General features: G+C 41.5%; 1 protein-coding gene across 1 annotated transcript; it reads left to right on the top strand.

Moving 5' to 3' along the window:
- Positions 1-21,975: 21,975 nt before the first annotated feature.
- On the top strand, positions 21,976-24,937 carry JH06_2597 (glycine dehydrogenase; the record flags this gene model as incomplete). Its single annotated transcript, XM_014671518.1, has 3 exons — positions 21,976-22,074; positions 22,107-22,226; positions 22,256-24,937. The coding sequence occupies 3 exons, from the start codon at positions 21,976-21,978 to the stop codon at positions 24,935-24,937; spliced, it is 2,901 nt and encodes a 966-aa protein (XP_014527004.1).
- Positions 24,938-27,103: the final 2,166 nt, after the last annotated feature.

Genomic DNA, 27,103 nt, shown 5'->3' with positions numbered 1-27,103 from the left:
CTCCTCCTCCTCGTCTTCTTCACTCTCTTCTTCTTCCTCAACACTCATCTCCATCTCCTCACTCTCCTCTTCACTCTCTTCAATACCCTCATCATTCCAGAACACACTCAGCATATCCTGTACATCTTCCTCCTGGAGATCATCACACACATTTCCAAAGAGCTGGATGGCCGTGTCACGAAGTGTCTTGCTGCTGGTACGCAATAGAATCAGCACAATTTCCAGAAGTACAGCCAGAGGACGCTCATCTGTACGTCTCTTCTTCTGTTGCGTAAACTGTTTGTAACACTCCACCAAATCAGGAATGAATTGAGAGTACTCTGGTTTGAAGATCTGTTCCAGCAATACATTCACAAAGAGACGTTCAAATACCTGCTCCAGCTTCTGCATTGACGAACCCTCTTGTGATCGGGAACGAATCTCCTCAATCTGTTCCAGAAGTGTGGCTCGTGCCGTCTTCTCCTCTTCTGACCATTCTCGTATGAGTTGGAACTTGGAGAAAGCTGGTTGAGAGAGAGCTGTTTCCATGTGAAGATACTCCTGAAGGATACAGTATACATACAACTCATGATCTGCAGTCATTCCCAATTCACTCTTCTTCTCATCTTCCTTCTTCACTGCAAGTGTACGAGTGATTGCAGAAAGCAGTTCAGCTGCCTTCTCACGGACACTCGAGGAGAATACAGGAGTAGCATAGGAAGTCACTTGAGTCAAATACTCATCAGAAGTGTAACAGACAGTTTCTGGCAGTTCTATTGCTCATTCACTCACTTCACATCTACGAGGTTTGACCTCCTCTCCTCCTTGAATGCAACTCACTACAAACAACAGTCGCACCAACTGAAGAGGATTCAGAGAACCAGTACTCATCACCAATTCATAGAGATTCTCCAAGGCCCAAATACGATGTAGACTCAACACATCACGACCTTCTTCACTACTCTCCTCACTGCTTTCCTCTTCCTCCATCTCCTCGTTACTTGTCTCTTTACTATCTCCAAACTGGAAGGATCCCTTCTCTAACACTCAATCATCCTTCCTTCCCTCACCATGTACATTTGGCTGGAGCAACACACGATAACAATGATTCAAGTACTGATCCAGATCCTCAGGACGAAGTGTTGCCATCAGTCGCTTACATGTGTCTGTACGAGTCACTCGATCAAAGTCCATTCCCACTCTACTGAAGAACACATTCAATAGAGCCATACGACGCTCTACGTCGTTTTCTGTACTCTAGATATAACAACATGGACTCATCCTAACCGTCACAAAGAAATCCAGGAGTTGAACAGCCTGTTCATGCATATAATTCTTACTGTTCCCACTATTGGACTTGATGATGTTCATAACACGAATCGAAAGGAGTCGATCCAACATAGAGGAAGGAATCACAGGAAACAGATATCGACACACTTTCATACATGTACTAGTCATCATTCCTATTGGATTCACTCACCTCCGACGCTCTGCTGTTGTTGTCATCACATGTTCTGTCACAGCCTCCCACCACTCCATCAATGTCTCGTTTGGCGAGTCCGACACTTCTTGAATCAGATCAATAGTGGCTTGCCACACTGGATGAATCTTGGGGAACGTGAACGTCGATTCTCTGTAGATATGCATCAATGACTTCAATTGATTCGGTTCAATCTCGGGATTCTTCTGATACACATGCTCTAACTCATCTGAGAGAGATACAGCGTGTTGGTGGAGAAAGGTCTTTACTCCCAGCAGATAAAACAGAGATGAACAGGTCAGAGGAATAGGAATAAGCAACTCTTCCTCTTCATTCTCCATTATCTTCTGCTCTTGGAACAATGGCAAGGTTCCTTCTAGAATCACAGGAATTAGGTCTTCATGCACGTTACGAAGCATCGTGAGGAATGTCTGAATACAGATTTCTCGTAACCAACGTTTCGACATGTATAGATTCAATACTTCCTCAGTACACTGTTTGACTACATTAATAGAATCCTTCTTTGGTACTGGAGTTAAACGAGTTGAACGGAAGATTGCAAGGATACCAAACAGACGACCAAACAGCTGATCGCGCTCTTCAATCTTCTTCATACCCTGTTCAATTTGACTATTCTCCAATAACACTCGCAACACAAGGGAAGGCGTCACTTCATTAAAGAACTGCAAACAGCAAGTAGCAATGAAGGAACACATGAATCAACCAAAAGAGGATATGTTAAGGCAAGTGAAAAACCCTGACGAGCACAATCACGCGACGAACAAATTCCACGACAGAGACGTTTGATTGTATATATCATATCGAGAGATAGACCCGGAAAACCCGCTTGTTTGCCTGGAGTCTTTTGTTCCTTCAAATAGTTTACCAGCTGTGTTGCTGCCTTTTCTCTTGTCTTGATATCAACAACTGCGAGATCCCAGAATGTCTGTAAGAAAGGAGATACCGCTTCTTCTACTACTAATTGTCATATCGCAAATACCTACTATTTTCTGTCTTTTCACTCATTATCAAAGGAAATGAATGGGAAATAGCCGAGATATTCCTTTGCTTAGTTTCTGCAGAATCGGGTGTTTTTCTGGAGCCTCATACAGGGTTTGATTAATACAATTTTTGAGGAATCTCTGCAATTCGCATGACCATTTCTAAATTCCATGGGATTCATCATTCATCGAATCCAGACAAACCAGAGAGAGTTCATGGAACATGAAAGCACAGAAACTTCTAGAAAACATTCTCTTTCTTTCACTCATTATATCTTAATGAAATCGAGAGCTATCAAATCAACAATTATTATCGCAATAGCTGTAGCATTGACTGCAATTGTCTTTGCTAACAGAGAAACCATTTTCAAGAAGAATATTGTAGTTGGAGAGTTCATTCCAACAAATGAATGGCAAGAAGTACTTCCAGGCCAATCTATTCCAAAGGTACGAATGTAGAATTGAGTGTTATTAAAGGGCTTAAAAGTGCGTATGGACTTCAATACACACAAGAAATATGCTAAACTCGATGATGGAGTGGAGGATTCTGCAAACAGAGGAGTCGTTGTTAGTAATCCAAAGGATTCTGAAGTTCGAGAGGTCACTGAAGAAGAGAAACTGGCGAAAGTGATCACAGATGCTTTGCTGAACAAGTAAGTATGAAAGGCGATGGTAACATGCAGAGATAAGGAAGCAGTTCATGAAACACCTGATCAAATGAAGGAACGAGTGTTGTTGGTAGGAATTCTATGTTGTATAGACAAATAGTCTCTCCCAGAACCATTGGAAGAGTTGAAGGGATATGAAAAGCTTTCGGAAGAAGAGAAGAAACGAATTATTGATACAGTATGGGAACATCGTCAAAAGACTCTTGCTGAAGCGATGAAGGATGTGCGTGGAGATGCAGATATTCTTATGGAACGATTGGAGACACTTCGTTCTGTCGTTGAGAATCTGCCTTCCCATCTAACAAATGAAACTGAGGAGATGTCATTACAGCAAACAATCACAGATACCCAGTGGTTGATCTTAGTAAGAGAAGAAAAGAGGCTTCATTTCTAGGATGTTGATAATGCGGAAGATTTGTTGAAGATGAAAGGGGAAGAATTGTTGGCAAAAATGTTTGTGCAATTAGCAAGTATGCCTGCAGTTAATCAAGATCTCCTGAAGGAGAGTATTGTAACAATTGCAACTCTCTACAAGAATGCTCTGTCGATTCAAGATTTATCCTTCTGTGAGGAGGTGATGAAGTGTCTGTTGAAGCTGGGAACATCCCAAGAAGAAACGATTCAACGAAAAGTCTATTATGCAATGAGTGTGATCATTGCTAAGTATCCAGAGATGGCAGAGTTCTTCTTGAAGCATGATGGTGTGTCTCTGCTTGAGCAAGCTGTGTCGAGCTCTACGGAAGATCAGAAGAAACGAGCTTTGCAGATTTATGGACGGTTGTTGGCTCTATTCCCGACGACTCCTTCTTTATCCACTGTCAACGTGTGTTCTCAATGTATGGAGGATCTGACTTCGGAGCAATGGAAGATGAATAACCTTCTTCTTGAATCCTACTTAGAGTTATTGAAGACTGCCAAGGATCAAGGGGAACAAAGTTGTCTAGATCAATTGCTTCAAAGTGATGGGTTTATGAAGAGTATGACAGAGAAGTATCATAGTCTCCGAGATGCAGCTCGACAAGGTAGGTATAATCTAGGAATATGATCCAATAGAAGTAATAGAAGAGGGAGAAGAGGGGTATTATACAAATATGGTCCATCTTATGTACAATGTCTTTGGAAAACAAATTGAATCGAATGTTTCTTTCAATCTACTCAGGTCTAATAACAATACAACTCATAAAAACACATAAAAGAACATTAATTCTCCTCTAGCAGAGGATCTTCCTTCTCCTCTTCATATTCCAACTCTATATGGGAACCAGAGCGTGGTCTACACATCACAATATCACAATTCACACACGTCTTTCCATCCTTAGATCTTGTAGCACTCATCAGCGCATCTCCAGCATCTTCCAAATCCTCATCTTCCTCCATGTCCTCAATAAACTCATCCTCGTCTTCAAACTCTTCTTCCTCTAATCATTACTTCCTTCTATTAATCGAACCTTCATTCTCATCTAGAACATTGTTGAACTCTTCAGGTGCAAAGTTATAAATGTCTCCATAGGTTCCCTTCTTCAAACGTTCTAGCAATTCTGATTCGATCGACTTCTCCAGTTTGGCAGCACTCTCTGCCTTCTTTTCACGTACAGCCTCACGCTTTTCTGTTTTTCGATGAATACGCTCATATTCAGGTCTAGAATGAATTTGATGATACAAGGATACTGAACAGACATACGCAGCTTACGCATACGCTTCAGGTATTGACGAATACGGAGGAGACGCTGTTTACTCTTCTCAATCATAAACTCCGGCCAGTATTGGAGATTCTCATCAATCACCTTCATTGCTTGTTCCTTGTTTTCGGGAAGTTCTACTTTCTCCCACAAATGTTTCGGTGAATGCGCTCTCTCAATTGTTTTCATACATCTAGACATCAAATTCATCTATCTATAGGATGCCTACAAATAGCATTTTCCCTTCTCCTCTCGAATCGTCGCATATCGGGAATTCGCCAAAGGACAGTTCTTCCTCGAACATAACCCAGTGACATTATATGGATTCCTACAGAATGCCTGCTTTTCCATCCGAAGCTTGGCTTTGAAGGAACAAAACTCATTGTTGATGATCTGCCAAATCAAATCGTCATGCTGCATCCTTCTATTCCATAAAACATGAAACTTCTTCTGCTTACTCAGACGAATGGTTAGGGAGCTAGGAAATGTCATTCAAAGAGAGTACAAAAAACAAGCGAATTTGGGTTCTTTCGTTGTATCATAACTATGGAGGAATTCTTTGTTGTATGTCCCTACTGCTGTGTATCTCTTTCTTTGCTACAATCAGAATATAGAAAACTGCCGAGGATTGTAAGTATCTTGCAAAAGACTATACAACCATGACAACAGGTGATGTAGTTCGAATTCGAAGAGGAAGAGAAGTTGGGCAAAGGGTTCATCTTGATTACGTAGACTTACATCTGCCCCGAATGTGGATCTGAGGATTGTATTGATCACGATACCTTTGTCTGTTGCGTTTGTGATATGATTGTGCGACCTGAGATTGTTGTAACTTGTCGAGTTATAATTGTTACAGTTATTAATTATAGGAATGTAGCCATATCTGTTCAGCGTTGCCAAATCTGAAGCGAGCACCTCAAGTGAACGGGGAGGATCCTGAATGGTGTGAGATGGACGCCTTTTGTACAGATATGAGTTTTATGGTTGAACTGTCTTGTGGACATCGCCTCTGTCTGGAGTGTTTTGCAGAATATGCTGCTGTAACAATACTATTTTGGATTTAAGTCTCTAGAATAGCTGTAATGATCTATCAAAAGTGAGTTATGATGACCGAACAAGACTATTCACCATGAACTGTTTTGCTGACTGTAAACTTCCACACCCTCTCGAATTGTTGCGTCTCGGAGGTGACAAGAATTGGAAGCGTTTGGGAGAGAAGATGTTGGAATATCGGACGAATATGGATAAGAATCGTTGTATTTGCCCTCTTCCCAATTGTGGAGCAATTCTTGATGGACTACCTCCCATTTCGGAAAAGAAGGTTGTGGAATGTTTAACTTGTCATCGTCAATTCTGTCGTCATTGTACATCTAGTTCGATATTATAACATAGGTAATGAAGAAGCAAAGGACGGTAAATGTCCTCGAGCAGAAGACTTGGAAGAGGACCATTCATTCCGAAGATGTCCCATGTGTCATACTCCTGTAACACACTATTATGGAGATGAAGTATGGATAGAAATGGTCTTTCATCTAGTGTCATCATATTGGATACAGTTCAGGTGGTTGCCCAGGTTGTAAACTTCAAGGAAGGACATATCATTGGTGTTATTATTGTTTAAATGGTGGAAAGGAGTATCCGGTGTATTGCAAGCAGAATCACTGGTTTTGCCCGAAAGATTGTCCTGTTTGTCCAGATTGTCCTCAATGTGCAAAATACGCAAAACCAGGACAGAGAGAACGTCATAGTGATAAACATCACCACTTTTTGAGTGTTTGTTTAATCGCTCAAACAAGATACAGTCCTACTATTCTTCAGTCTTTTGTTCCATAGGAACCTCTTCTGGTTTCTCTTCTTCATCTACTTTGATCTGGCGAAGACGAGATGATGGTGTCAGTTTCGGTTTATACGGACGAATCTTCATTCGTGTCTTCATATCTGCGAACCAGGGATGATGCATAAGATCATCTGCTGACAAACGCATATCAGGATTCTTTTGTAACAATCCCTTGATCGCCTCTCGACACTAAATCTCATTATCTCTCTTCAGACATACATTATAAGACAGATTCAGGAAAGCAGAGTTGTTATAGTCTGGTTGTGCAGTAACAATTGCTTTGATGATCGTCTCTTGACGATCTCCATCAAATGGTAATCGTCCTCGTAGTCTAACTGTCATTACATCTGAATAAACTCACAAGAGATAAAAGATCACTCCCAAACTCCACATATCTGCCTTGGTAGTATAACCTTGCTTACTAATTACCTCAGGTGCTATGAATCATACCCCATCCTCATATCTACCGATATAATTCAATGTTCCACATGGATAATCCAACTTTTCATCTGGGAATACCAATTTGGAAAGCCCAAAATCCCCGATTTTTACGTCAAACAATGAATCCTTGCACAGAATGTTCTCTGGCTATAGGTCATTTCTCTTGCTCAAACTTACCTTGATATCACGATGAATGATTCCCATGCGATGGAGATAGCACAAACAGTCAGTAAGTGGATATATGATACGAAATGCCTCTTCTTCAGTGAATATAGAACGACCACAAATGCGATCAAAGAGTTCACCACCCCGTAGTAACTCCATGACAATGTAAATATTCTAATGTTGAGTCTGAACAGAGAAATTACATCCTTCGCCTCGAAAGTGTCAATTAGCTCCACTATGTTCTTATGTTGAACTAAAGTAAGAATAGCAATCTCAGTCTGGATCAAACCAGCTTCCTTCTACAATCATCATAATCCTTCCTTATTCTCTACTTCGGTGAGTTTCTTCTTATTGATCACCTTCACTGCACACTCTCGTAATGTCTTCTTGTCCACACACTATCAATCAGATTACAGGGCTAAAGGTACTCGGTATACAGTGGCAAATCGTCCTTCACCAATCTTCTCTCGAATGTCAAAATAATCTTCAATTTGACGCACTTCTGTCATGTCTCGAATCATTGCTATCCACTCATCACGCTCACTTTCACTTGTAGCATAGAATTCACGGTCATAGGTCGCAGGGAACTGCATACGGAAACCATAATATCCACTTCGCTTATTGGTCTCTTCTGTGATTCTAAACATAACAAAAATCGACCAGAATTACGGAGCAACAGTAGCCTTCTCCATTGATACTACAGTGGTAGGAGCCTCTGCATAGATTGAAGCATAGATATAGAGAAACTGATTGTGAATCCGTACAAAGTTCTTCTTCATACGATTGAACACAGAGAGAACATACAACGGTCCAGAATGTTCCTTTACCTCAGACTATTCATGATCATACACTCCTTAAGAATACATTGACACCAGGGATTTCCATGTGAGCATCTATCTCTTCCTCTTTGAACTGATGACCACAATTGCTACAGAATCGGAGTGTAATCACACGATGACACTCCGTACACTGCATCTTCTTCAGTGTTGCATCCTCTTCTGTCAGATCTGGCTCTGCCTTGCGATCTACAGGCAGTAATTCCCCTTGACACATAGAACAGAATCGCACCTCCTTTCCACAGTACGCACAAGTGATACACCAATATGCACGTGTGAATCCATTCCATTTCTCAGCTCGTCCCTGTTTTGCCATACTTCGATCTGTTCGGGTCTTATACACTTCAGGATCAATCATATCAAATGGCATGGTTTTGTAACTTTCGGTAGGTTTTGTGGAATTCACAAAAGTGTTATAATTAGCAGTAATTGTGCTGCCATTAAATGTGACATTTCGCTTAGTCACATTAAAAATACTCCGGAAATAGTCTTCTAAATGGGATTGTTCACGAAGGAAAACAGAGAAATCATGATAATTGATGACAGCATGCTATGAATGAATCAATAGAGAAATCTCAACCACATCATCCGTATCTGATTCAAAATATGCTTGTAGAAGAATCTTGATTCCATCTTGAAACGCTTCCGAAGGCTAAAGATTACTTTTCTATATCGATAATACTAGATCGTTCATATTGGGAGCATATTGTTGTGTCCAGTCTACGATCAAAGAAGAATAGAAGTTGTACTGACAGCAGCATCGCTGCGATTCTCAGCAGACTTCAAAGTAACGAAGAAAATGCTCGGAGGAAGATGATTCATAATGGACCGGAATTCGACAAAGTCGATCACACTATCACTATCCATGATATCCTACCGCTATCACAACTCAGACAAGTCGAAGAAATGGAAGATAAATTCGTTCAGCTGTTCTTCTCCTCCATACATACACATTTGTACACCGTTCTTAAATTCGGTCCAGTAGATCTTCTCATTTCGGTTTTCATCGAAAATATTGAATAAACGCTCTATCTTATAAAATCCTTTCAGTCATGTTCTACCGCCTAACAGACCTGGAAGGTTGAAAAATTTAAAGAAATCCTCTTTTAGAATATATCCCTCGTCACTCCGCGTCTCCGCAAGAGCCTACGAATCCATCTTTATGTCCACAACTACCATGAATTTCAATTTCAAAGTCTTCAGCTCTGCTTCGTTCTCTGTTGGTAAGGATAACAAAACTCCCTTACGATTGTTTACATCAGAAACGACATTGCGTGACATACACGTACCCATAGTAGGAACTCGTTCTTAATATTACGTGACTACAATGGGATTCTGTCTGATCCGGATATTCCACGAGAACCCAGAGTTGGGCAGGAAAATCTTGAGTATTTTGGTCAGTAGAATACCACGGGAATCATAGGATTCCTTGTGAGTCACGCAATTGGTTCACATATGACCATCTTTCATCATTTTCCTTTTTTAGTATGGCTGAACTATTTTATTTTCAAGATATTGGGTTTGGAGAGGCAATCCGGTACTGTTAAGCCATTTTCATTATTCTTAGGATTGCCCTTGATGTTTCTGGAATCGATTATAAGGAGTACACTGTGAAACCATCCGAATGGGTGGAGTTTAAAGCAAAAGGTTTGGAGGATGGGACACTACCCTTTGGTCAACTTCCTCTTTTGAAAATCGATGGTTTGAATCTCGTGGAATCTACTTCGATTCTTCGGTATTTATCGGCAAAGTAGATTTACTCGGTCAAGTATTCTTCGTAGATATATATCTCCCAATGTTGACATCAAAATGACATCGACAATCGATATGATGGTAGAAGGATGGAAAGATATCATTTCTGGATATTTTGCTCATTTGTTCAATGATCCAGGTGTTTTGTCTGAATGGATCCGTATATGTTTTATGGGATCGTAATTTGTAGAAGGTGAGTGTGATGTCCTTCTATCTCGATTGGAGGCTGTATATAAGCGGAATGGGGTAGGTATATTGTTATATTTGTTCCTTGTAGACAGCATACTTTGTTTCTGATGACCTCACAGTAGTTGATTGTATTGCAGTTGCAGTGATCGAGAATCTTATGTTAGACTATCCTGATGTGTTGCTTCAGCATCCTGGTCTTACCAAGTATATGGGAATCGTGATTCGGAATCCATCCGTCAAACACTCACTTAATAAACGGAATGTTTCCCCTCTTTGTATAAACAAACAACTACGTTAGTCTGAATCCCGGATATCGTCATCAGGTACTTCGTTATCCGGATTGTTTGCTTTGTTTTCTACGTTTGTAGATTGAAGATCCTCAGATTGAAACACTAACTCCATTTCTCCTGTCCGTAGAGAGTCAATGGGATATCTTCGTTTTCGTGTAGCGCTGACCTTCAGAACGAACTACCTATCACTTTCCTCTTATTTCCCTACTTCTGGCTCTTTCTTCTTCTCCTTTCCTTCTTTTTCTTTAACTACGGTTGCTGCAAAGATGCAATCATATAGTCGATTGCCTCCTGACATTACTGTACAGGGAGTATTAGGGTAAATCACATGGTCATTCAATAGGAGACGATTGTAGGACAATGGAACTGCGGTACAACTCTTCTCCAGATGATGCTCCTCGCAGACCCTTGCCCAATCTCGAGCCATATATAACAAATCATCTACAATCTCTTCTTCTGTTAGTTGAACAGTAAATCCAGGTTGATCCTCTATCAATCACATTCCAGCCAAATGCTAACTTTTGGATAACGTAGGGGGACTCATAGGGTTCATATCAAATTTGTGAGAGACCATACGATGTTGGCGAACTAGACAAGTGAGTCAAACTAAGAATCCCAACTTTGAGCTTCTGCAGTCATGCTTCGTGTTTTTGTCTTTTGTTCTTCCGATACCCGTCGTTTTAGTTCTGCTACCTGATCCTATCTCTGAAAACCCGCCTCCACGCCAACCTCATAGAACTGATTAATCCGTTTCTCCTCAAACGCAGCTTGTGTATTTGCATTTTCAAGGCGCATGCGCAATTCTGTATGGATGAGAAGGAGAAGGTTTTCTCTCTTCTTTTCAAGTGCCTCGATTGCTTCTTTGTATTCAATATCGTCCTCTACACAATCTGAGACTACCAGTGAAGGTTACCATAGGAATCCATTTCTGCCTTGATGTCTACTTGCGTCTTCTTTTCACTTCTTCGTCGTTTGCTCGAACTGTCGTCGCTCTCCTCAGTGTAGGAGTCCTGTGCTCGTTGTCTTCTGGAAGTGCGGGGAGCCATCTTTAAACACAATGTGGAAACGCGAAATGAATTGCCTCTAGGATGTACAGTTAGCAAAAATCCCAAAGGAAGACGAAAGGAACACTAGATTATGCGAAGAAAACAAAACCGCAATTGCCAGACAGCTTCAATACCTACCTTTTCAGTGTGTGAACAATGTATATCAGATGTGGAGATTACGCTGTTTAATACAGGCGATCAATAAAGAGTGATATTGACGGGGTCGATGGAAATGAGTTCAACGAGCCGTATTTGATTGGTCGGCTCCAAATACCCACGGTAATTACCTTCTCTTCGCGGGATTCCAAATAGTGTCTAAGTAATCCGTTCACTCCTAATTGAGTAGGATTGGATGATCGTGAAAAAACAAATGACAAAATGGGAGTCTGTTAACATGTTCCGTATCTACTTTGCAGATACTCGGTTTCCATAGTTGATAAAAACAGGATATTCTGCTGCGACAGAGGATTATGGAAATGACCTTTTCCAAGAATACTTCAAAAAATGGAATTGATAGTTACTGCTGACGATTTCGGGTAAGCTATAGACTTTATAGGATGTGAAAAATAGATATTCGCCTCGTCGAGATGATGCAATCGTTGATTGCTTTGTCAATGGCATTCTAACGGGAACAAGTCTTATGGTATGGAACAGAGAATGGAAAGTAATTTCGCTAGGTGAATGGAAAGACTGCTGAAGAGGCAGTGAAAAAGGCACAAAACGTTGGTTTGCCACTAGGTCTTCATTTCAACATTTCTGAAGGCATTTCCATTTCAGATCCGGTTTCAATTCCTACATTAATCACTTCCAAGTCAGGAGTTGCCCAATTCCACGGGAAAGAAGGATTTATTTATGCAGAAAGGAATGGAATCGTGTCAGTCGATGATGTGGAACGAGAGTTACGCGCTCAAGTAGGATTGTTTGATATTGTTCATGGTAGTTGGATCGCTTTATTTTGCTTGTTGGAGCACGTCCAGATTATGTTGATGGGCATCAGCATGTTCACATATATCCTCGTTTTGCAGATCGCATTGCAACGGTATTTGAAGAGTATGGAATTCATCGAACGCGTTTTCCTTCTGAAGATATGGATGAAGTTGGTTGGATGAATACGAATCCTAGAAAATCCTTCCGACAAGTGACACATCAAAATGTTTGTTATGTAATGGCTTTTGAATGTGTAGACAATCAAATCGCGTCCTATCTACTATCGTCATGGAGTATATGGTGGTTATGGAATTGGCAGTTCAATTGGCGGGAATACAATGTCCGTTCAGCGGATCCTTAATTGTTGTCTTCGTTATCCGTGCAGCGCATCCTCGATTACCACTCTCGAGTTAATGACACATCCTGGTGTTCCTGAGCCGGATCCGAGTTTATGGGGATGTGGAACGGGAGCTGATGGATTTAGCCAGTCGCCTGAACGTGAGTTTGAATATAAGATCCTTACCGATTGTCATCTCCCCCAGTATCTGCAAGATAAGCAGATTAAATTGTGTTCCTATGCTGAAAGTCATATTGGATTGAATATGTCGAATGGAGAGAAGCAGCCTCGTGTAGTGATGATGTTATCATTGAAAGAAGGTACAGGTAATACAATCACGGGAATCCGCGTAGCAAGTCATTTGAAAGCTTTGGGGTATGTTGTACAGATGGTAGACACAACAGATTCATTTGCCACATCGAATCTCCTAGCGATTCTGTCCAATCCTGATTATTGTCAGAATAGTTATCTCATCTCTCTCTTTTGCATTCACGCTCTTCGTGCTGGAGTATTTGCTGCAGAGACAGATCTTCCTTTTATCCTGATGATGGGAGGAACTGATATCAATGTTAGTGCTGGACACATAACCAAAGGAGAGACAGTGAAGCATGTTCTTCAGAAAGCCACACATATCATTGCCTTCACGGAGGATATGAAGATGCGAGCAGCCAATCTTCTCGGCCAACCCTATCCTCCCATCACTGTCATCAGTCAGGTAGAGAAAGGAAAGAACTGAGACTCTAGAGTGCTGAGACTCCTGGAGAAGCTTCTCATATGCTTCGTGACATTCTTGAGTTAACATCACTAGATCAACTTCTGATTCTCCCTTCAGGGATTCGTCCTGTATGCATTGGGTCCATTCTTAAGGATAGATTAAGGATCTTCATCATGTGTTAGACACATTCTCAACCTATCATGAAACTCATCCTCGTGCTAATCTCTGTATCATTGGACCTGTTCTGGACAAGGAGTATGCAGATTCACTGTTTATTCGAATTCCTGAGGACCATATTCGATCGTTTCCTTCCAACTATTCGTTTTCAAAACAACGCGATCCTGCTCGCCTGCTTCATGGAGTTAGTTATGTTGCGTAGGAGTACAGTGATGTGATCATACATAGTCCTGTCCCGCACTCTGATTTTATGAAGATTTTGATGGATGTCGATGTGGTAGTTAACACAAGTATCTCGGAGGGATTTGCGGCAGTGTTACTGGAATCTGCTAGTGCTGGCAAGATCATTATTGCCCGAAATAATCCTGGCAATGCCTCAGTTATTGTCAATGGAGTGAATGGACTGCTCTATGATACTCCCGAGGAGTTTATATTTTTGGTAGACAAGATCCTTACAGATCCTGTCTACAAGAAGAATCTCGAAAATTCAGCCAAAATGTCAAATTTCAGTGGATGAATGAAGTGTAGGTATTATGAAGATTCTTCATTATTCGAAAAGGAAAGGGAACAGATTCGGTCAATTCTGGAATCTATCTGCAATTACTAACAGATGTTGTTCTCAATCAAGAGAATTATTTTTGAGTTTTTTTAAACAGGAGGTGTTTGTTGCATATGTTTTCGTAACCGTGGTTTTTCGATATTCTTATTGAGTCAGCCACTTTTGTTCTTTTATAGGCAATAATCATGGCTGGAAAGGATGGTAGGGTATTTGTGATCCTAATAATGGAAAGGTGGGAAAAAGAAGCCTCTGAAGCAGGCCAAGAAGGAAAAAGGTCCCGAGATGGAAGTATCCAATTAGTTCGATGTATCATATTTTAGGAAGATAGAGCCTTTAAAGCAAAGCAAAAGGAGGAGCAAGCTGCTTTGAAAGCGATGAGGGAAAAACTTGCAAAGAAGAAGTAAATGGATATTCTTGTTACGTTTGTTGCAAACAAAAGCAAGTCTAAAATACTAAGCAATACTAATGGTCTTGGCACCTTGAGGTTCTTTAATACGAGGAATCGAGAGAATGAGAAGTCCATCTTCGATTCGAGCCGACATCTGGGCCGCATCGGCATCAAACGGAAGTTGAAGCATCTTCTTGAAGATACCATTGCGTCTCTCGGAAATCAGATAGTTGTCTTCGCTTGTGATCACCTTCTTTTTTCTCTTTCCCTCGATCATAATCTTGTCATCCTTCACCGTAACATTTACACGATCCTTTGAAACTCCAGGAATATCAGCGATCACCACATACATTGTAGGTGTCTTACGATGAGGAAGAGAAGAAGGAGACCTACCTCAATCATATCAACGTTCAAAGGGTATAAATCGGGGTTCACCTCATTACTACATTATAAATATCAATAGAAATGACAACTAAGCGAGTCTTGACTTAGCGACAGCCGAAAGAGCATAATCGTCATCATCGAAAAACTTGTTACTCGCAAAATTAAGAATAGACATTTTAGAATAGGAAATAGTGTTAATGTCTCCCCAAATAGAAGATTCGACTATTAGTACTCTGATTGGATGCACGAATTTGATCTCGTGAATCAAGAAGGTGCGATTTCCAACAAACAGTTGCAAGCAGACAATCGTTTCTTCATGAATGTTGTAAGCGCAATAGCAAAAGCCTGGATTGAGGAAAGGGGATCAGCATAATCCACAGAATAACGGACCCGAGATACTTTGCCAAAACATACAAGTACTTTCGCTACCAGTGACAGAATCCCACTTCCACTCACCTTTCTCATCGTTGATGTCTTCTTGAAATATCAGCTGGAAATTCCTCTTCGAGGCCTTCTTTACACGTCCGTAAAATTTCAATCTAGAATGAATCTCTCATTCCAGACGTACGTCCATCCACCATATTCCGTCGACCAAAGCGGTTTCTTTGTAACAAGATGAGCAGGAGTATATAATACTTCCACCTCTTTTCGATCCTTAGAGGACATGAATTCATCGAGTCGCTACAAATCAATGCATTAACAATCCAATACAGTTGCCGGTAGATATACTTGCATGGAATTCGGTTTTCGTTCTGAGAGATTGTATTTGTAGTTGATTCGACATAGAACACGACGCAACAGATCATCAAACACTCCCTCAGGTATCAGATCAGGATTCACTCCATTATCATAGAGAATGAATTCCGACCCAACGTTGTTGCCCTTCAAGATACCGATATAATCAGAATCATAGATGTGACTCATAACAGAATCTGGAGATAACTGATTTGTCTTAAATAGAGCAAGTGTGTTGGGATAGATAGTGGGATACGCTTAACCTTATCTTTCATTAGGAAGGATACCAGACATTAGGAACTCTCCATTGTCTTCACGATACATGTGGTAACCTTGAACGTGGTCAGAAGTATCGCCTACTCTCAAGGATAATGATGAGACCTACGAATTCTCTCAAGATAACACCGCATCGTTCCTGGGAAACCAATTCGACTCGATCTCTTTCCAATGTGATGCAATTCAGCTTCTGACAGAACATCGAAAGAGCAAGGAGTGCCTCCGGAACTCAAATAACCAGGTAAAGTGAATTGAATCCTCTGAGCAATGTCTTGAAGAATAAACACTAGCAATAAGAAACGAAAACCAAGATTACCATCGAAGATGGAGCAATCGACTGATTCATTGTAATAATAAAATCGACGTACAGTAATACTGAATACAATCTGATTTCCAAAAGTCATTCTCGAGGGATCTGTCTCGGTGGTCACTGTTACTCCTTCTCTATCCAGTGATATCTTCTATGTTGCTCCTACCTTTTGATCCAGATATAACACAATTGCAAAACCGAATGACGATTGTTCAGAGAAGCGTAGGTGCAGATACGAATAAAGGATTCTAATGAAATTCCAAGACTAAGAGAAGCTTCGAATTTGTCAGAGAGGCTAGTGAGACCTAACCGACTACAAGCAGAACAAAGTTCAATATCAATTCCAGTATCATGACCCATGAAATGACGAGCCTGATCTAAGGAAACATTTGAAGACGACATTAGCGATAGATGAAGGAACCGAATCACAGTCACATAGGCTTTTAGAAATCTCAAGTGAAGAGGTAACAAAAAGATTACTTGATCGTGGGTACATTAATCTCAATCTGTTTCTTATCCTTCCAATCATGGTTCAATCGATTTCTATAACATTATTAGGACTGATACAAATAAACAAAAAGAATGGAATTTGACGTAGAATGGACTCACTACACACCATGGTTGAGGTCATTTCATTGCAAGTCAGTTGCATTCTACAGATGATAGATAGTACAGAAGTAAACTTGTTCTCCTCAAGAAGCATATCTATTCCTTCATCAGCACCTGAAGAAGCATATTTTACACAAACGATAATTGGATCCTGATAGCATGAACCTTTGCAACTCGTTCGAAAAAATGACGACATGAGTGTCACAGCATTGATTCTTTCTGATTCCAATTCCTAGATGAATTTATCGCACCATCGAGTAATTAAGGAAGGGGATCTTGTAATTCTGTATGAAAGGAAGGACTCGTTGATTCCAATCACAGTGACCAAAGGGGAGAAATATTCTTGTATTCTTGGAGCTTTTATCCATGACCAAATGATTGGGAAAGAATATGGTTGTCTTGTAGGACATTCGCTATACTCGGTTCCCCATAGATTACATCGCAAACAGGTAATAAGTATTTGTATGCACTGGAGCCTACACCAGAATTATGGTCTGCATGTATGAAAACAAGAACACAGATCATTTTCACTTTGGATGCAAGTGTAATTATTTTCAATTTGTTCATCAAACCTGGAAGTCGAGTTGTAGAATCAGGTTTGTAGAATGGAAAGGTTGCAATCATAGGTACGGGTTCGGGAGCTCTATCAACAGATATTGCTCGTGTTTTATATCCTACGGGACATCTCTTTACATTTGAATATAACGAAATGCGTGCAAACGAAGCGCGAGCCGAATTCGAGAAGAATGGATTACACGACTTGATTTCGGTTTATCACCGAGATGCATATGAAGATGGATTTGTTGTCGAAAGTGAAGACTCAAAGGAATGTGTTGATGAGACTCACCCCGTTGATGCTGTCTTTTTAGATTTACCTAAGCCATATGCGGGTAGGAAATGCACTGTGGAGAGTAATGCTCTAGCAATTCAACATGCAAATCGAGTCCTTCGTCGGAATGGTCGTATCTGTTGTTTCAGTCCTTGTATTGAGCAAGTACAAGAGAATTGCAAGGCTTTACGAGATGCTGGCTATGAATGTGGATGTTGCTGGAGAAGGTGATGGATAGTGATTGAGACTTTGGAGGTATTGCTACGCGAGTATGAATTGAACAGTATTGACAACAACAATAGTTATACGGTGAAAAATCGAAATGCTAAGAAGAGGGATGCTCCAACCTCTGAGAACCTGTCGCCTGTTCCTGAGCAGTCGGCTTCTGGATCTCCAGAAGCATTTGATCCTCGTCTCGGAGCGTTTATGGCTCATCTTGGAGTACCTAACTTGCAGCCAGCACCATCTGAACCGAAGCCATCATCATCTGAATCTCAACCTCCGACCTCAACTCCTTCCCTCCCTCTCTTTATTGGCTCAAAGAATATTACAGAATGCATGTCAACGATGGTTCTGGCAAAAGGAGAACACATTGGCCGTGGTCATACTGCCTACTTGACGTTTGCTACCAAAATTCATTATTCCTATTTGTAAAAAACAGTTCACTTAGAGGACAGATAATTATACAATGAATATGCACATAGTGCCTTCGCATCTGACGTTTCCTTCACAAGCGAATCTAATGGAATTACCTTCAAACAAATGTATTCGCCCTCTTCCATTAATCCAGTCGCCTTCCCCATATACGAATCCAATTCCTCTTTTGTCACATCCTTTTCATACAAAAACAACTTGATATACTCATCACAACCGCCTGGAGATGGATAGATTCCAGGATACTTACTACCATACACAGCAGCAGTCATATCCACAAGTTGACTACTCTCAATAGAAAGACCCACTTCCTCCCTCAACTCTTTTGCTGCAACTCCAGCAAACTGTTCACCATCAAATACACCTGCAGGAATCTCTGTGAAGGAAGCATCAGCAATAGGTGTTCTGGGTTGACGAGTGACAATGGTATACTTCATTCCATTACAGTTCAGTACAAGCAGAATTGCAACAGAAGGACCTCGCATAAACACAATTCCAGGAATGTGACGTCCCTCGGGAACAGACTTTTTGTAAACGAGCGACTTAAATTTGATAAAACCGATTCTACCATTTCCAAAATAGTCCACACTCTGAATGTCAATACTACGCACATCCAACTCAGGATCAACTTTCTGAGTCCAATTAATAAAGTTCTGACAACGAAGCACTTCAGACAGATTACATTCACAAGAAGCCGTAACCGGAACAGGTACTCCAGAAATAATAACTGATTCAGACATGAGACGAGTCAGACGATTCAAGAATAATGGATGAGACAAAGCTCGTAAGCAATGTAACATATATTGCATATTCTACCATTGTGCAGAAATCATTTCCATTAAGCAAGACACCACATTCATTAATGTGCAAAACATGAATAACACCATCATGCGAAGATGAGTAGATTCCACGGGGATTTATGGATTCTTGGGAGTTGCATGAAGGTAGTATCTGTGTCTTGAAAGAGCAGAAATAAGTCGTTTCTGATTCAATTTTTGAAGTCAGTTTGTAGGTGATATTGTATACATATCGTTGTGCAACTGAAATTGGTTGTTACTAACGACTGGTAGAACATTCTTTCATGGCACCTTCGAAGAACAAATCAGTAGTGGGCGGAGTTCGCTCGTATGGAAATGAAGGAAAGCATGCTCCAAAGAGTATGTTATCTGCTTCCTGATGATTCTTATCCTGTAGGTCCTGTTGAAGATAGTGATTTGGCTATTGAAGTTCCGTATTCTTTAAAGTCATGTGATGACAGGTGGCATAGTGGTTCGTGTTATTATTGGGTAGTGGGAATATCGATTCTATTCTGGATCATTTGTCAGAGAAAGAGGCTGTTATCGCTGTCGATAACGAAGTTTTGGAGTCTCTATCTACCAGTTTAGAAAATGTTGAGATTGGTGTTCGTAAGCTTGTGTTATGCAGTAGGACTCGAGTATTGTTCCCATAGATAGATACGGAAGATATGCTGATCAACGATGAAGATGGTTCTCTTTTTAGTGAATTCATTTCTGCCTTGCATGGAGTTTCTTCTCTGAGAACTCTTGTTTTTGTTGGTCATACATTCAAGTCTGTTGTACTGCCTTCTGCTTTCCCCGAGTCTATCTCTACTCTTGTCTTTGATAGTATGAATATGGGATAAGGATTATGGGAAGGCTGCACGATTGAGGAACTTGATTTTGAGGAGGGAGCTGCTAATGATCTTCAGACACTTGTGTTGGAAAGTAGGAGTGGCAAAAGAGAATTCTTTGTAGAGATTACTGGACTCTCAGAATTGGTATTTCCTGAGCATGGATGCCGTAATCTGGAACGACTGAAGGTGAACCGCTTAAGCAGTTTGAAGAGTCTCGTGATTGAGGATGAGGCATTTGAAGGAGGCGAAGTACTCGAAGTGTCGAGTATGAATAAGAAACAGAGGTGAGATGTAGATTGTAAGAACCTGGAGGGAGTGAGTGTTGGTGAGAACTGCTTTAAGGCGGGAAAGGGTCTTCTGATGTCAAGTGAGAATAGAGAGAATGATTTAAGACTAGGGAATATTTCGCTCATTAAGCTCACTTTGGGAGAGAATTGCTTCTATGAGGCTTCGACGATGGCAATTACATGTAAGTATGATTGGTTTTAATGATATGAAGTGCCTGAACTACGAACCTTTGAACTCCAAGGAAGCAATTTCACGACTCTAGATGAAGTGGATTTGACACCCATGTCTAACTTGGTGGAGTTTAAGGCAGGAGATGCATCATTCCAGAAGTCTACGGTGCTCATTTGTGAAGGTTGATGTGTGTGAGAGGAATAAGAAATAGGATTAACGAAGCTGAAGGTATTGTCACTTGGATCGAATTGCTTTGAAAATGGTCGCAAAATATATTTCATTGGTAGCAAGAAGAGATCATGATGAAGTCTAGATACTGTGAATATGCGTACGTTGGAATTTGGATCACGTTGCTTCCGTTCAATTCTCGATGAAGACTTTACTGTTGGAGGTATGTGAAGAGAGAGGAATGAGAGATAGAATTGACTAAGCTAGAGACACTGGTGTTCGGAGATCATTGTCTGACAAAGTTGGATCGATTTGTTTTGTTGAGTTGTCAATAAGGATGGTTATGATCCATAGAGAATCAGTGTTTGAAGACAGTACGATTTGGAAAAGGTTGTCTTAAGAATTGTGAGTATTTCGTATTACTAAGTAGGAATGATGATGATGATGAGATCTAGACTATGTGAATCGTGTTCATACAGAGGAGGATTCAGAACATGTGATGTTCCTTCCTGAGGAATATCCTGGACTCCCTCAAGAAGCTGATATCAATTGCAAGAGGTATTCTGTCTGTATTGAAGGTAAGTTCACAGGAGTTGTGTAATGCATAGCATGTCCTCGTCTTACCTCAATTGAGTTTGGTGGAGACTGTCTGCGTAGTATTCGACATGTTGATATGTGCTGTACCATTTCTCTGCTTCTCTCACCTAGACCTCAAGCGACTCAAGAACATCTCTTTTGTGTCCAATCTCTTTGAAGATGCGGAATCCTTGTCGATCACAGGTAATTCTAAATGGTCTCTTTGATAGGAAGATAATGCCAAGTTGACGGAGCTTGTGATTCCTGCGGGATGCTTCCCTCATATGAAGTATTTCGCCCTGCAGGGTATTGCGTGTAGTCGTTTATTTAGAAGTAGATATTCCTGAACTGGTGACATTGGATATTGATTCGGATGTGATGACAGATGGAGGATTCTGTGTGATGAGAAGTAGATGTGAATCTGGCGTTGAACTGTAGATCTCTACCCCACGACAATTTCGGTGAGTCCGAAAAGCATTCTCTGTACTGCAAGCAGTTATAAGTCGATTCCAAAGAAACTTCAGCGCATTTGTGTCAAGAATCTGTCGAAATTCCAGAAGCGAATTGCATCGGATGCATTCCTGGGCCAGGCATTGGTGGGATCAATCAGTGCTCTGGGTTTGGTTGCTATTATTATTGTTAGCCTCATTTAAGAAATTAGGAGGTACCATATCGCGATCGTTGTTATGTTTGTTGTTATATATTCATTTCTACGATTAGGTTCTCTATTTTGAAACGGTTTCTCTTTGATTATCAAGAAGCATTTGCGGATCACTATACGACATGTTTCCCTTATTCCCATTAAGGTCACAAATAGGTTTATTGCTAATTCAAATGTAGGAATCGATTGGGATTTGTCTGGGTCTTATCCTGTAGATGCAGAGTCTTCTGAAACAGACCCTTCGCAGAAATACTAGACTGGCGTTGTCTGCCCGCTTCATGGCCACCGCTCGTCCTTTTGCGCCTTGTTTCCAGGTGAATGATATAGGATTTTTGCTGATATCTAGTTCGTGGATAGACATGTTGGTCCTAGAGACAGTGATATTACGGAAATGCTCAAGACAATTGGCTGCACCAGTCTCGATGATCTCATCAAGAAGACCATTCCTAAGGAGATTATCACGCACGTAGATTTTATCTTTCTTTGTTATTGTAGAAGATGAAGCTTCCTGCTGCTCTCTCGGAGGAGGAAGCTCTGGAGGAAATGCGAACCATTGCTAAGAAGAACAAGCTGGAGAAGAGCTTCATTGGTGAGGGCTATTATGGAACGTTTATGCCTGCTGTGATTCAGCGCAACGTATATGAGAATCCGGGCTGGTATTCTGGTTACACTCCTTATCAGGCTGAAATCTCTCAGGGTCGTCTTGAGGGTCTTCTGAACTTCCAGACTATGATCACCGATTTGACTGGACTTCCTATTGCCAACTCCTCTCTTCTCGATGAGGCTACAGCTGCTGCCGAGGCCTATCATATTGCTCATGACTCTATTAAGAACCGCAAGAAGTTCTTCGTTAGTCAGGACTGCCATCCTTCTACGATTGCCGTCATCCGTGAACGTGCCAATCTCCTCGGTGATGAGATCGTTGTGGGTGATGTTCGTACTGCCAACTTCACTAACGAGTACAGTGGTGTCATCGTCCAGTATCCCAACACCTACGGAGAACTCTTCGACTATAAGTCTGTGAGTGATGCTATTCACGCTGCTGGAGGTTTGTTCATCACCGATGCTGATCTGCTGGCTCTGACCGTTGTCAAGGCTCCTGCTGATATCAATGCTGATGTGTGTGTGGGTTCGACCCAGCGTTTCGGTTTGCCTATGGGTTTCGGTGGTCCTGCTGCTGGTTACATGGCTGTCCAGAACAAGCATCTCCGTAAGATGCCTGGTCGTATCATTGGAGTGACGATCGATAACCACGGCAACAAGTGTCTCCGTCTGGCTCTCCAGGCTCGTGAGCAGCACATCAAGAGACAGCGTGCCACTTCCAATGTGTGCACGGCTCAAGTGCTGACTGCTAACATGTCATGCATGTATGCTATGTACCACGGTCCTGAGGGTCTGAAGAAGATTGCTACACGTGTCCACAAGATGGCCAATGCCTTTGAGTTGTCCCTGAAGGAGAACGGATTCAATGTGAAGAATGCTGACTACTTTGATACCATCACTGTGGATGTGCAGAATGCTGATGATTTCCTCCAGAAGGCCCATCAGAAGGGAATCTTGCTGCGTCGTGTCTCTGATACGGCTGTTTCTGCTTCCTTCGATGAGACCACCTCTGCTGATGACCTTGTGAAGCTTCTTTCTGTCTTCAACATCAAGGCTGATGCGAAGGATTTGGATGCCCGTTCTAGCGGAGAGATTCCTGCTGCCTTCAAGCGTGAAGGAGCGATTCTGCCTCAGCCCGTGTTCAATACCTACCACAGCGAGCACCAGATGACTCGATATCTGCACATGCTGGAGACGAAGGATCTGTCTCTCAATTACTCCATGATCACTCTTGGCTCCTGTACTATGAAGCTCAATGCTGCTTCCACTCTGATGCCCATCACCTGGCCTGAGTTCACCAACGTGCATCCCTATGCTCCTCGTGAGGACACCAAGGGATACATGAAGGTGATCGATGACATGGACAAGATGCTCGCAACAATCACTGGTTTCGAGAAGATGTCCTTCCAGCCTCTGTCAGGTGCTCACGGAGAGTTCTCTGGTTTGCTGACTATTCGCAAGTATCTCAATAGCATTGGCCAGGCCAATCGTAAGATTTGTTTGATTCCCCGTTCGGCTCATGGAACCAATCCTGCTTCGGCTGCTATGAACGGTATGACTGTGGTGGAGGTGAACAATCTCGATAACGGTGCAATTGATCTTCCTGATCTGTCTAAGAAGATTGAACAGTACAAGGATACTCTTGCCTGTATCATGATTACCTATCCTTCTACATATGGTATCTTTGATGAGGGTATTAAGGATATCGTGGATCAGGTTCACAAGGCTGGTGGTCAGGTGTACATGGATGGAGCTAATATGAATGCTCAGGTGGGTCACACATGTCCCGGAGTGATTGGTGCAGATGTGTGCCATCTCAATCTCCACAAGACATTTGCTATGCCTCACGGAGGTGGTGGTCCAGGTGTTGGTGCTATCGGTGTGGCAAAGCACTTGATTCCTTTCCTGCCCAACCATCCCACCTGCCCCGTTCATGAGGGAGCTGGCAGCAATGTGTCTGGTGCTCCTTACGGAAGTGCGAACTTGCTTCCCATTACCTGGATGTATCTGAGAATGCTTGGAATTGATGGTCTGCGTAAGGTGACTGCTTGCGCTATTCTGAACGCTAATTACATGGCTGCTCGTCTTTGCAAGGATTACACTGTGATGTTCCGAGGTAAGAATGGAATGTGCGGACATGAGTTCATTTTGGATGTGAAGCCATTCGAGCGTTATGGTATTACGGAGAATGAGATTGCTAAGCGTTTGATGGATTATGGTTTCCATGCTCCCACGATGTCATTCCCTGTTCATGGTTCCTTGATGATTGAGCCTACAGAGTCTGAAGATAAGCAAATGTTGGATCGTTTCTGTGATGCTTTGATTAGCATTCGTCACGAAATTCAGGACATTGCTGATGGCAAGATGGATAAGGAGGACAATCCTCTGAAGAATGCTCCTCATACTGCGCAGGAGGTTATTTCGGATTCTTGGAATCACAAGTATTCTAGAGAGTTGGCTGCTTATCCTACTCCTGAGACCCGTGCTAACAAGTATTGGCCTACTTGCGGTAAGGTTGATAATACTTGGGGTGACCGTAAACTTCTGTTTACTATTGATAGCTACACAAACTAATCAGGTGGCATTGAGGTGTTTGTTATAACGAAACATAATCGAGCATTATTCTCCCAATGAATGTGGATTTAGGGCATTTGGAGCTTCCATATTCAGAGAATGACTCAATCCCTTCCACAACGATGAAACATCTGTTGAACCCAATCGGTTCTCTTCCAGATTCGCAGATGCAATACGACAAAACGTAGTAGTGAATGGAAGTTGCGTCGATGGAATCGAACTACAGTTCATTTTCTCTCCAGGCTCCTACTACCATCGTCGCAACGATTCTACCAACTCATCCAAAGGAACACGCATAGCATTCTGTTCCTTGATGTCTATTCTTCATCTTTCTTCTCTACACGTACCCTTCATAACATACTCTCGATTCCTTCGTAGTAACGCTCCTGGATTGCACTGTGTCTGTAACATTTCTCCTAACGCCTTATCATCCAGCACTCCCAGAGACTGGGCCACAATCTGCATCTCATTCATCACTTGCGATTGTAGTGCATAGTAATGCTATGATTATCATCTGAACTCATACCATACCGTTACTAGCATCTTATTAATAATACCATGGGTTGGTAGAGATGGATAGATCGACTTTCCGAGAGAAAACATAACATTCATCACATAATCATCAGGAATACGTTCACCTCCCATGAATATGGTAGGGGGATTGATAGCATAGGACAGAACGGAAGAAGGAACAGGAAAGAGCGGAGCATCAAAATACCTAACTTTGTGCTTCTTTGCCATCTACGTATCAAGTCTCTGTTGATCACCAACACTATGAATTCTTGATGAAATGGAATAATCCTCCAATGCCATATCAAAGACGAATTTACCCGAAGGAATGAGCTCAAAAAAGTTCTCAGTATGAAGAAACAGCAACTCATTCTTTTCAGGTGAATCCAACTACTATTCAAGACTAGATGAGGAAATACAGCAAGAATGATCACATCACAAGTACGCAGACACTCTTCGAGGAGTGGATTCAGATCAAGAGATGGTTGACTGTTAATCACAACAGAAGGGAGACGATCTGCAACAACTTGAGTGTAAACCATATTACTATTCACAATAACATGGAAATTGAAAGCTAAGAGACGTTGTGCGATTACTCGAGCGAGTTCTGATTCACCAATCACGCCAACCTAATTCTAAAAAGTCTTCTCTATTGCTACAAAGAGTGTATGAGGATATAATGCAGGACGGCGGATTTTAGCTGGAATTGGATTTACCATTACCATAGGAAGTCGTCTCTTCCGTGGTGACCGTCCTGTAATCTCGTAAAAGAGTTGAGACATCTAGGCATCAATATGGTGTCACATTGGGACCTGACCAGACAGACGACCTCGATGTCCATGACCCCGAGGCAAAACGGTTCCAAATACATAGAGTTGAGTATTTGTTGTGACTACCCCTTTCATTTGTTGTTCTCTTCCTGAGTACGCATTCAGTTCTTTCACCATCTACTTTTGATTCCAATCACCTTTGCTTACGATATTTGCTACGATATCTTTGACAAGGTCCCATTCCTCTTCAATGGTGATGGCGTTATTAATTCTACATTATTCACACACACAACTATCTACGTATATTTTTCCCATCCTGCAATTTCATCTGCGGAGAGTTCACGATATCCTTCGGGAAGTGTATAGACTTTAGAAACTGGTGTTTCTTCAAGTTGGATAATGTCAGAAGGTCTCATTTCTTCTTTAACTACTGGAATGGCGCTCTCTAGTAGATTAGCACAAATAACAGGAACGTACTTGGATCTATTTCTGGCTCTTTTAGCAAGTCGTGTAGCTGCTAGAAATGATTCCATCCTACTGTCATTACAGTTGTAGTGGAATTCATCGGTTGCTGCTCCATTTATTACGACTTTTCTTTGTTGAAAGGAAAGAGAGTATCAAATGGGGTAATATACACGGAGTTAGTTTTCAAAAATGGATCAAACAACAAGCAAAAGCAGTGGGAACGCCATATATTTCTGCATAACAAGGTGTATTACGATATTTCATTTGTGGACAGTTTTTGGGAACTCACTGACTGGTTTTTGGTGGGTTGTGGACTAATCCTTCTGGTTTCTAGCTATCGTCTGTTCATTATCTCATTTCCAACAAACACAGACACGTTAGATTACAGTTGCCTTCTTTCCCTTTGATTTCTCTATTGTCA

Source organism: Blastocystis sp. subtype 4 (genome assembly GCF_000743755.1).
Source record: "Blastocystis sp. subtype 4 strain WR1 chromosome Unknown seqid_0157, whole genome shotgun sequence".
NCBI classification, from domain to species: domain Eukaryota; class Bigyra; order Opalinata; family Blastocystidae; genus Blastocystis; species Blastocystis sp. subtype 4.
Note: the sequence above shows the minus strand (reverse complement) of the source record. Positions and strands in the feature narration are given on the sequence as shown.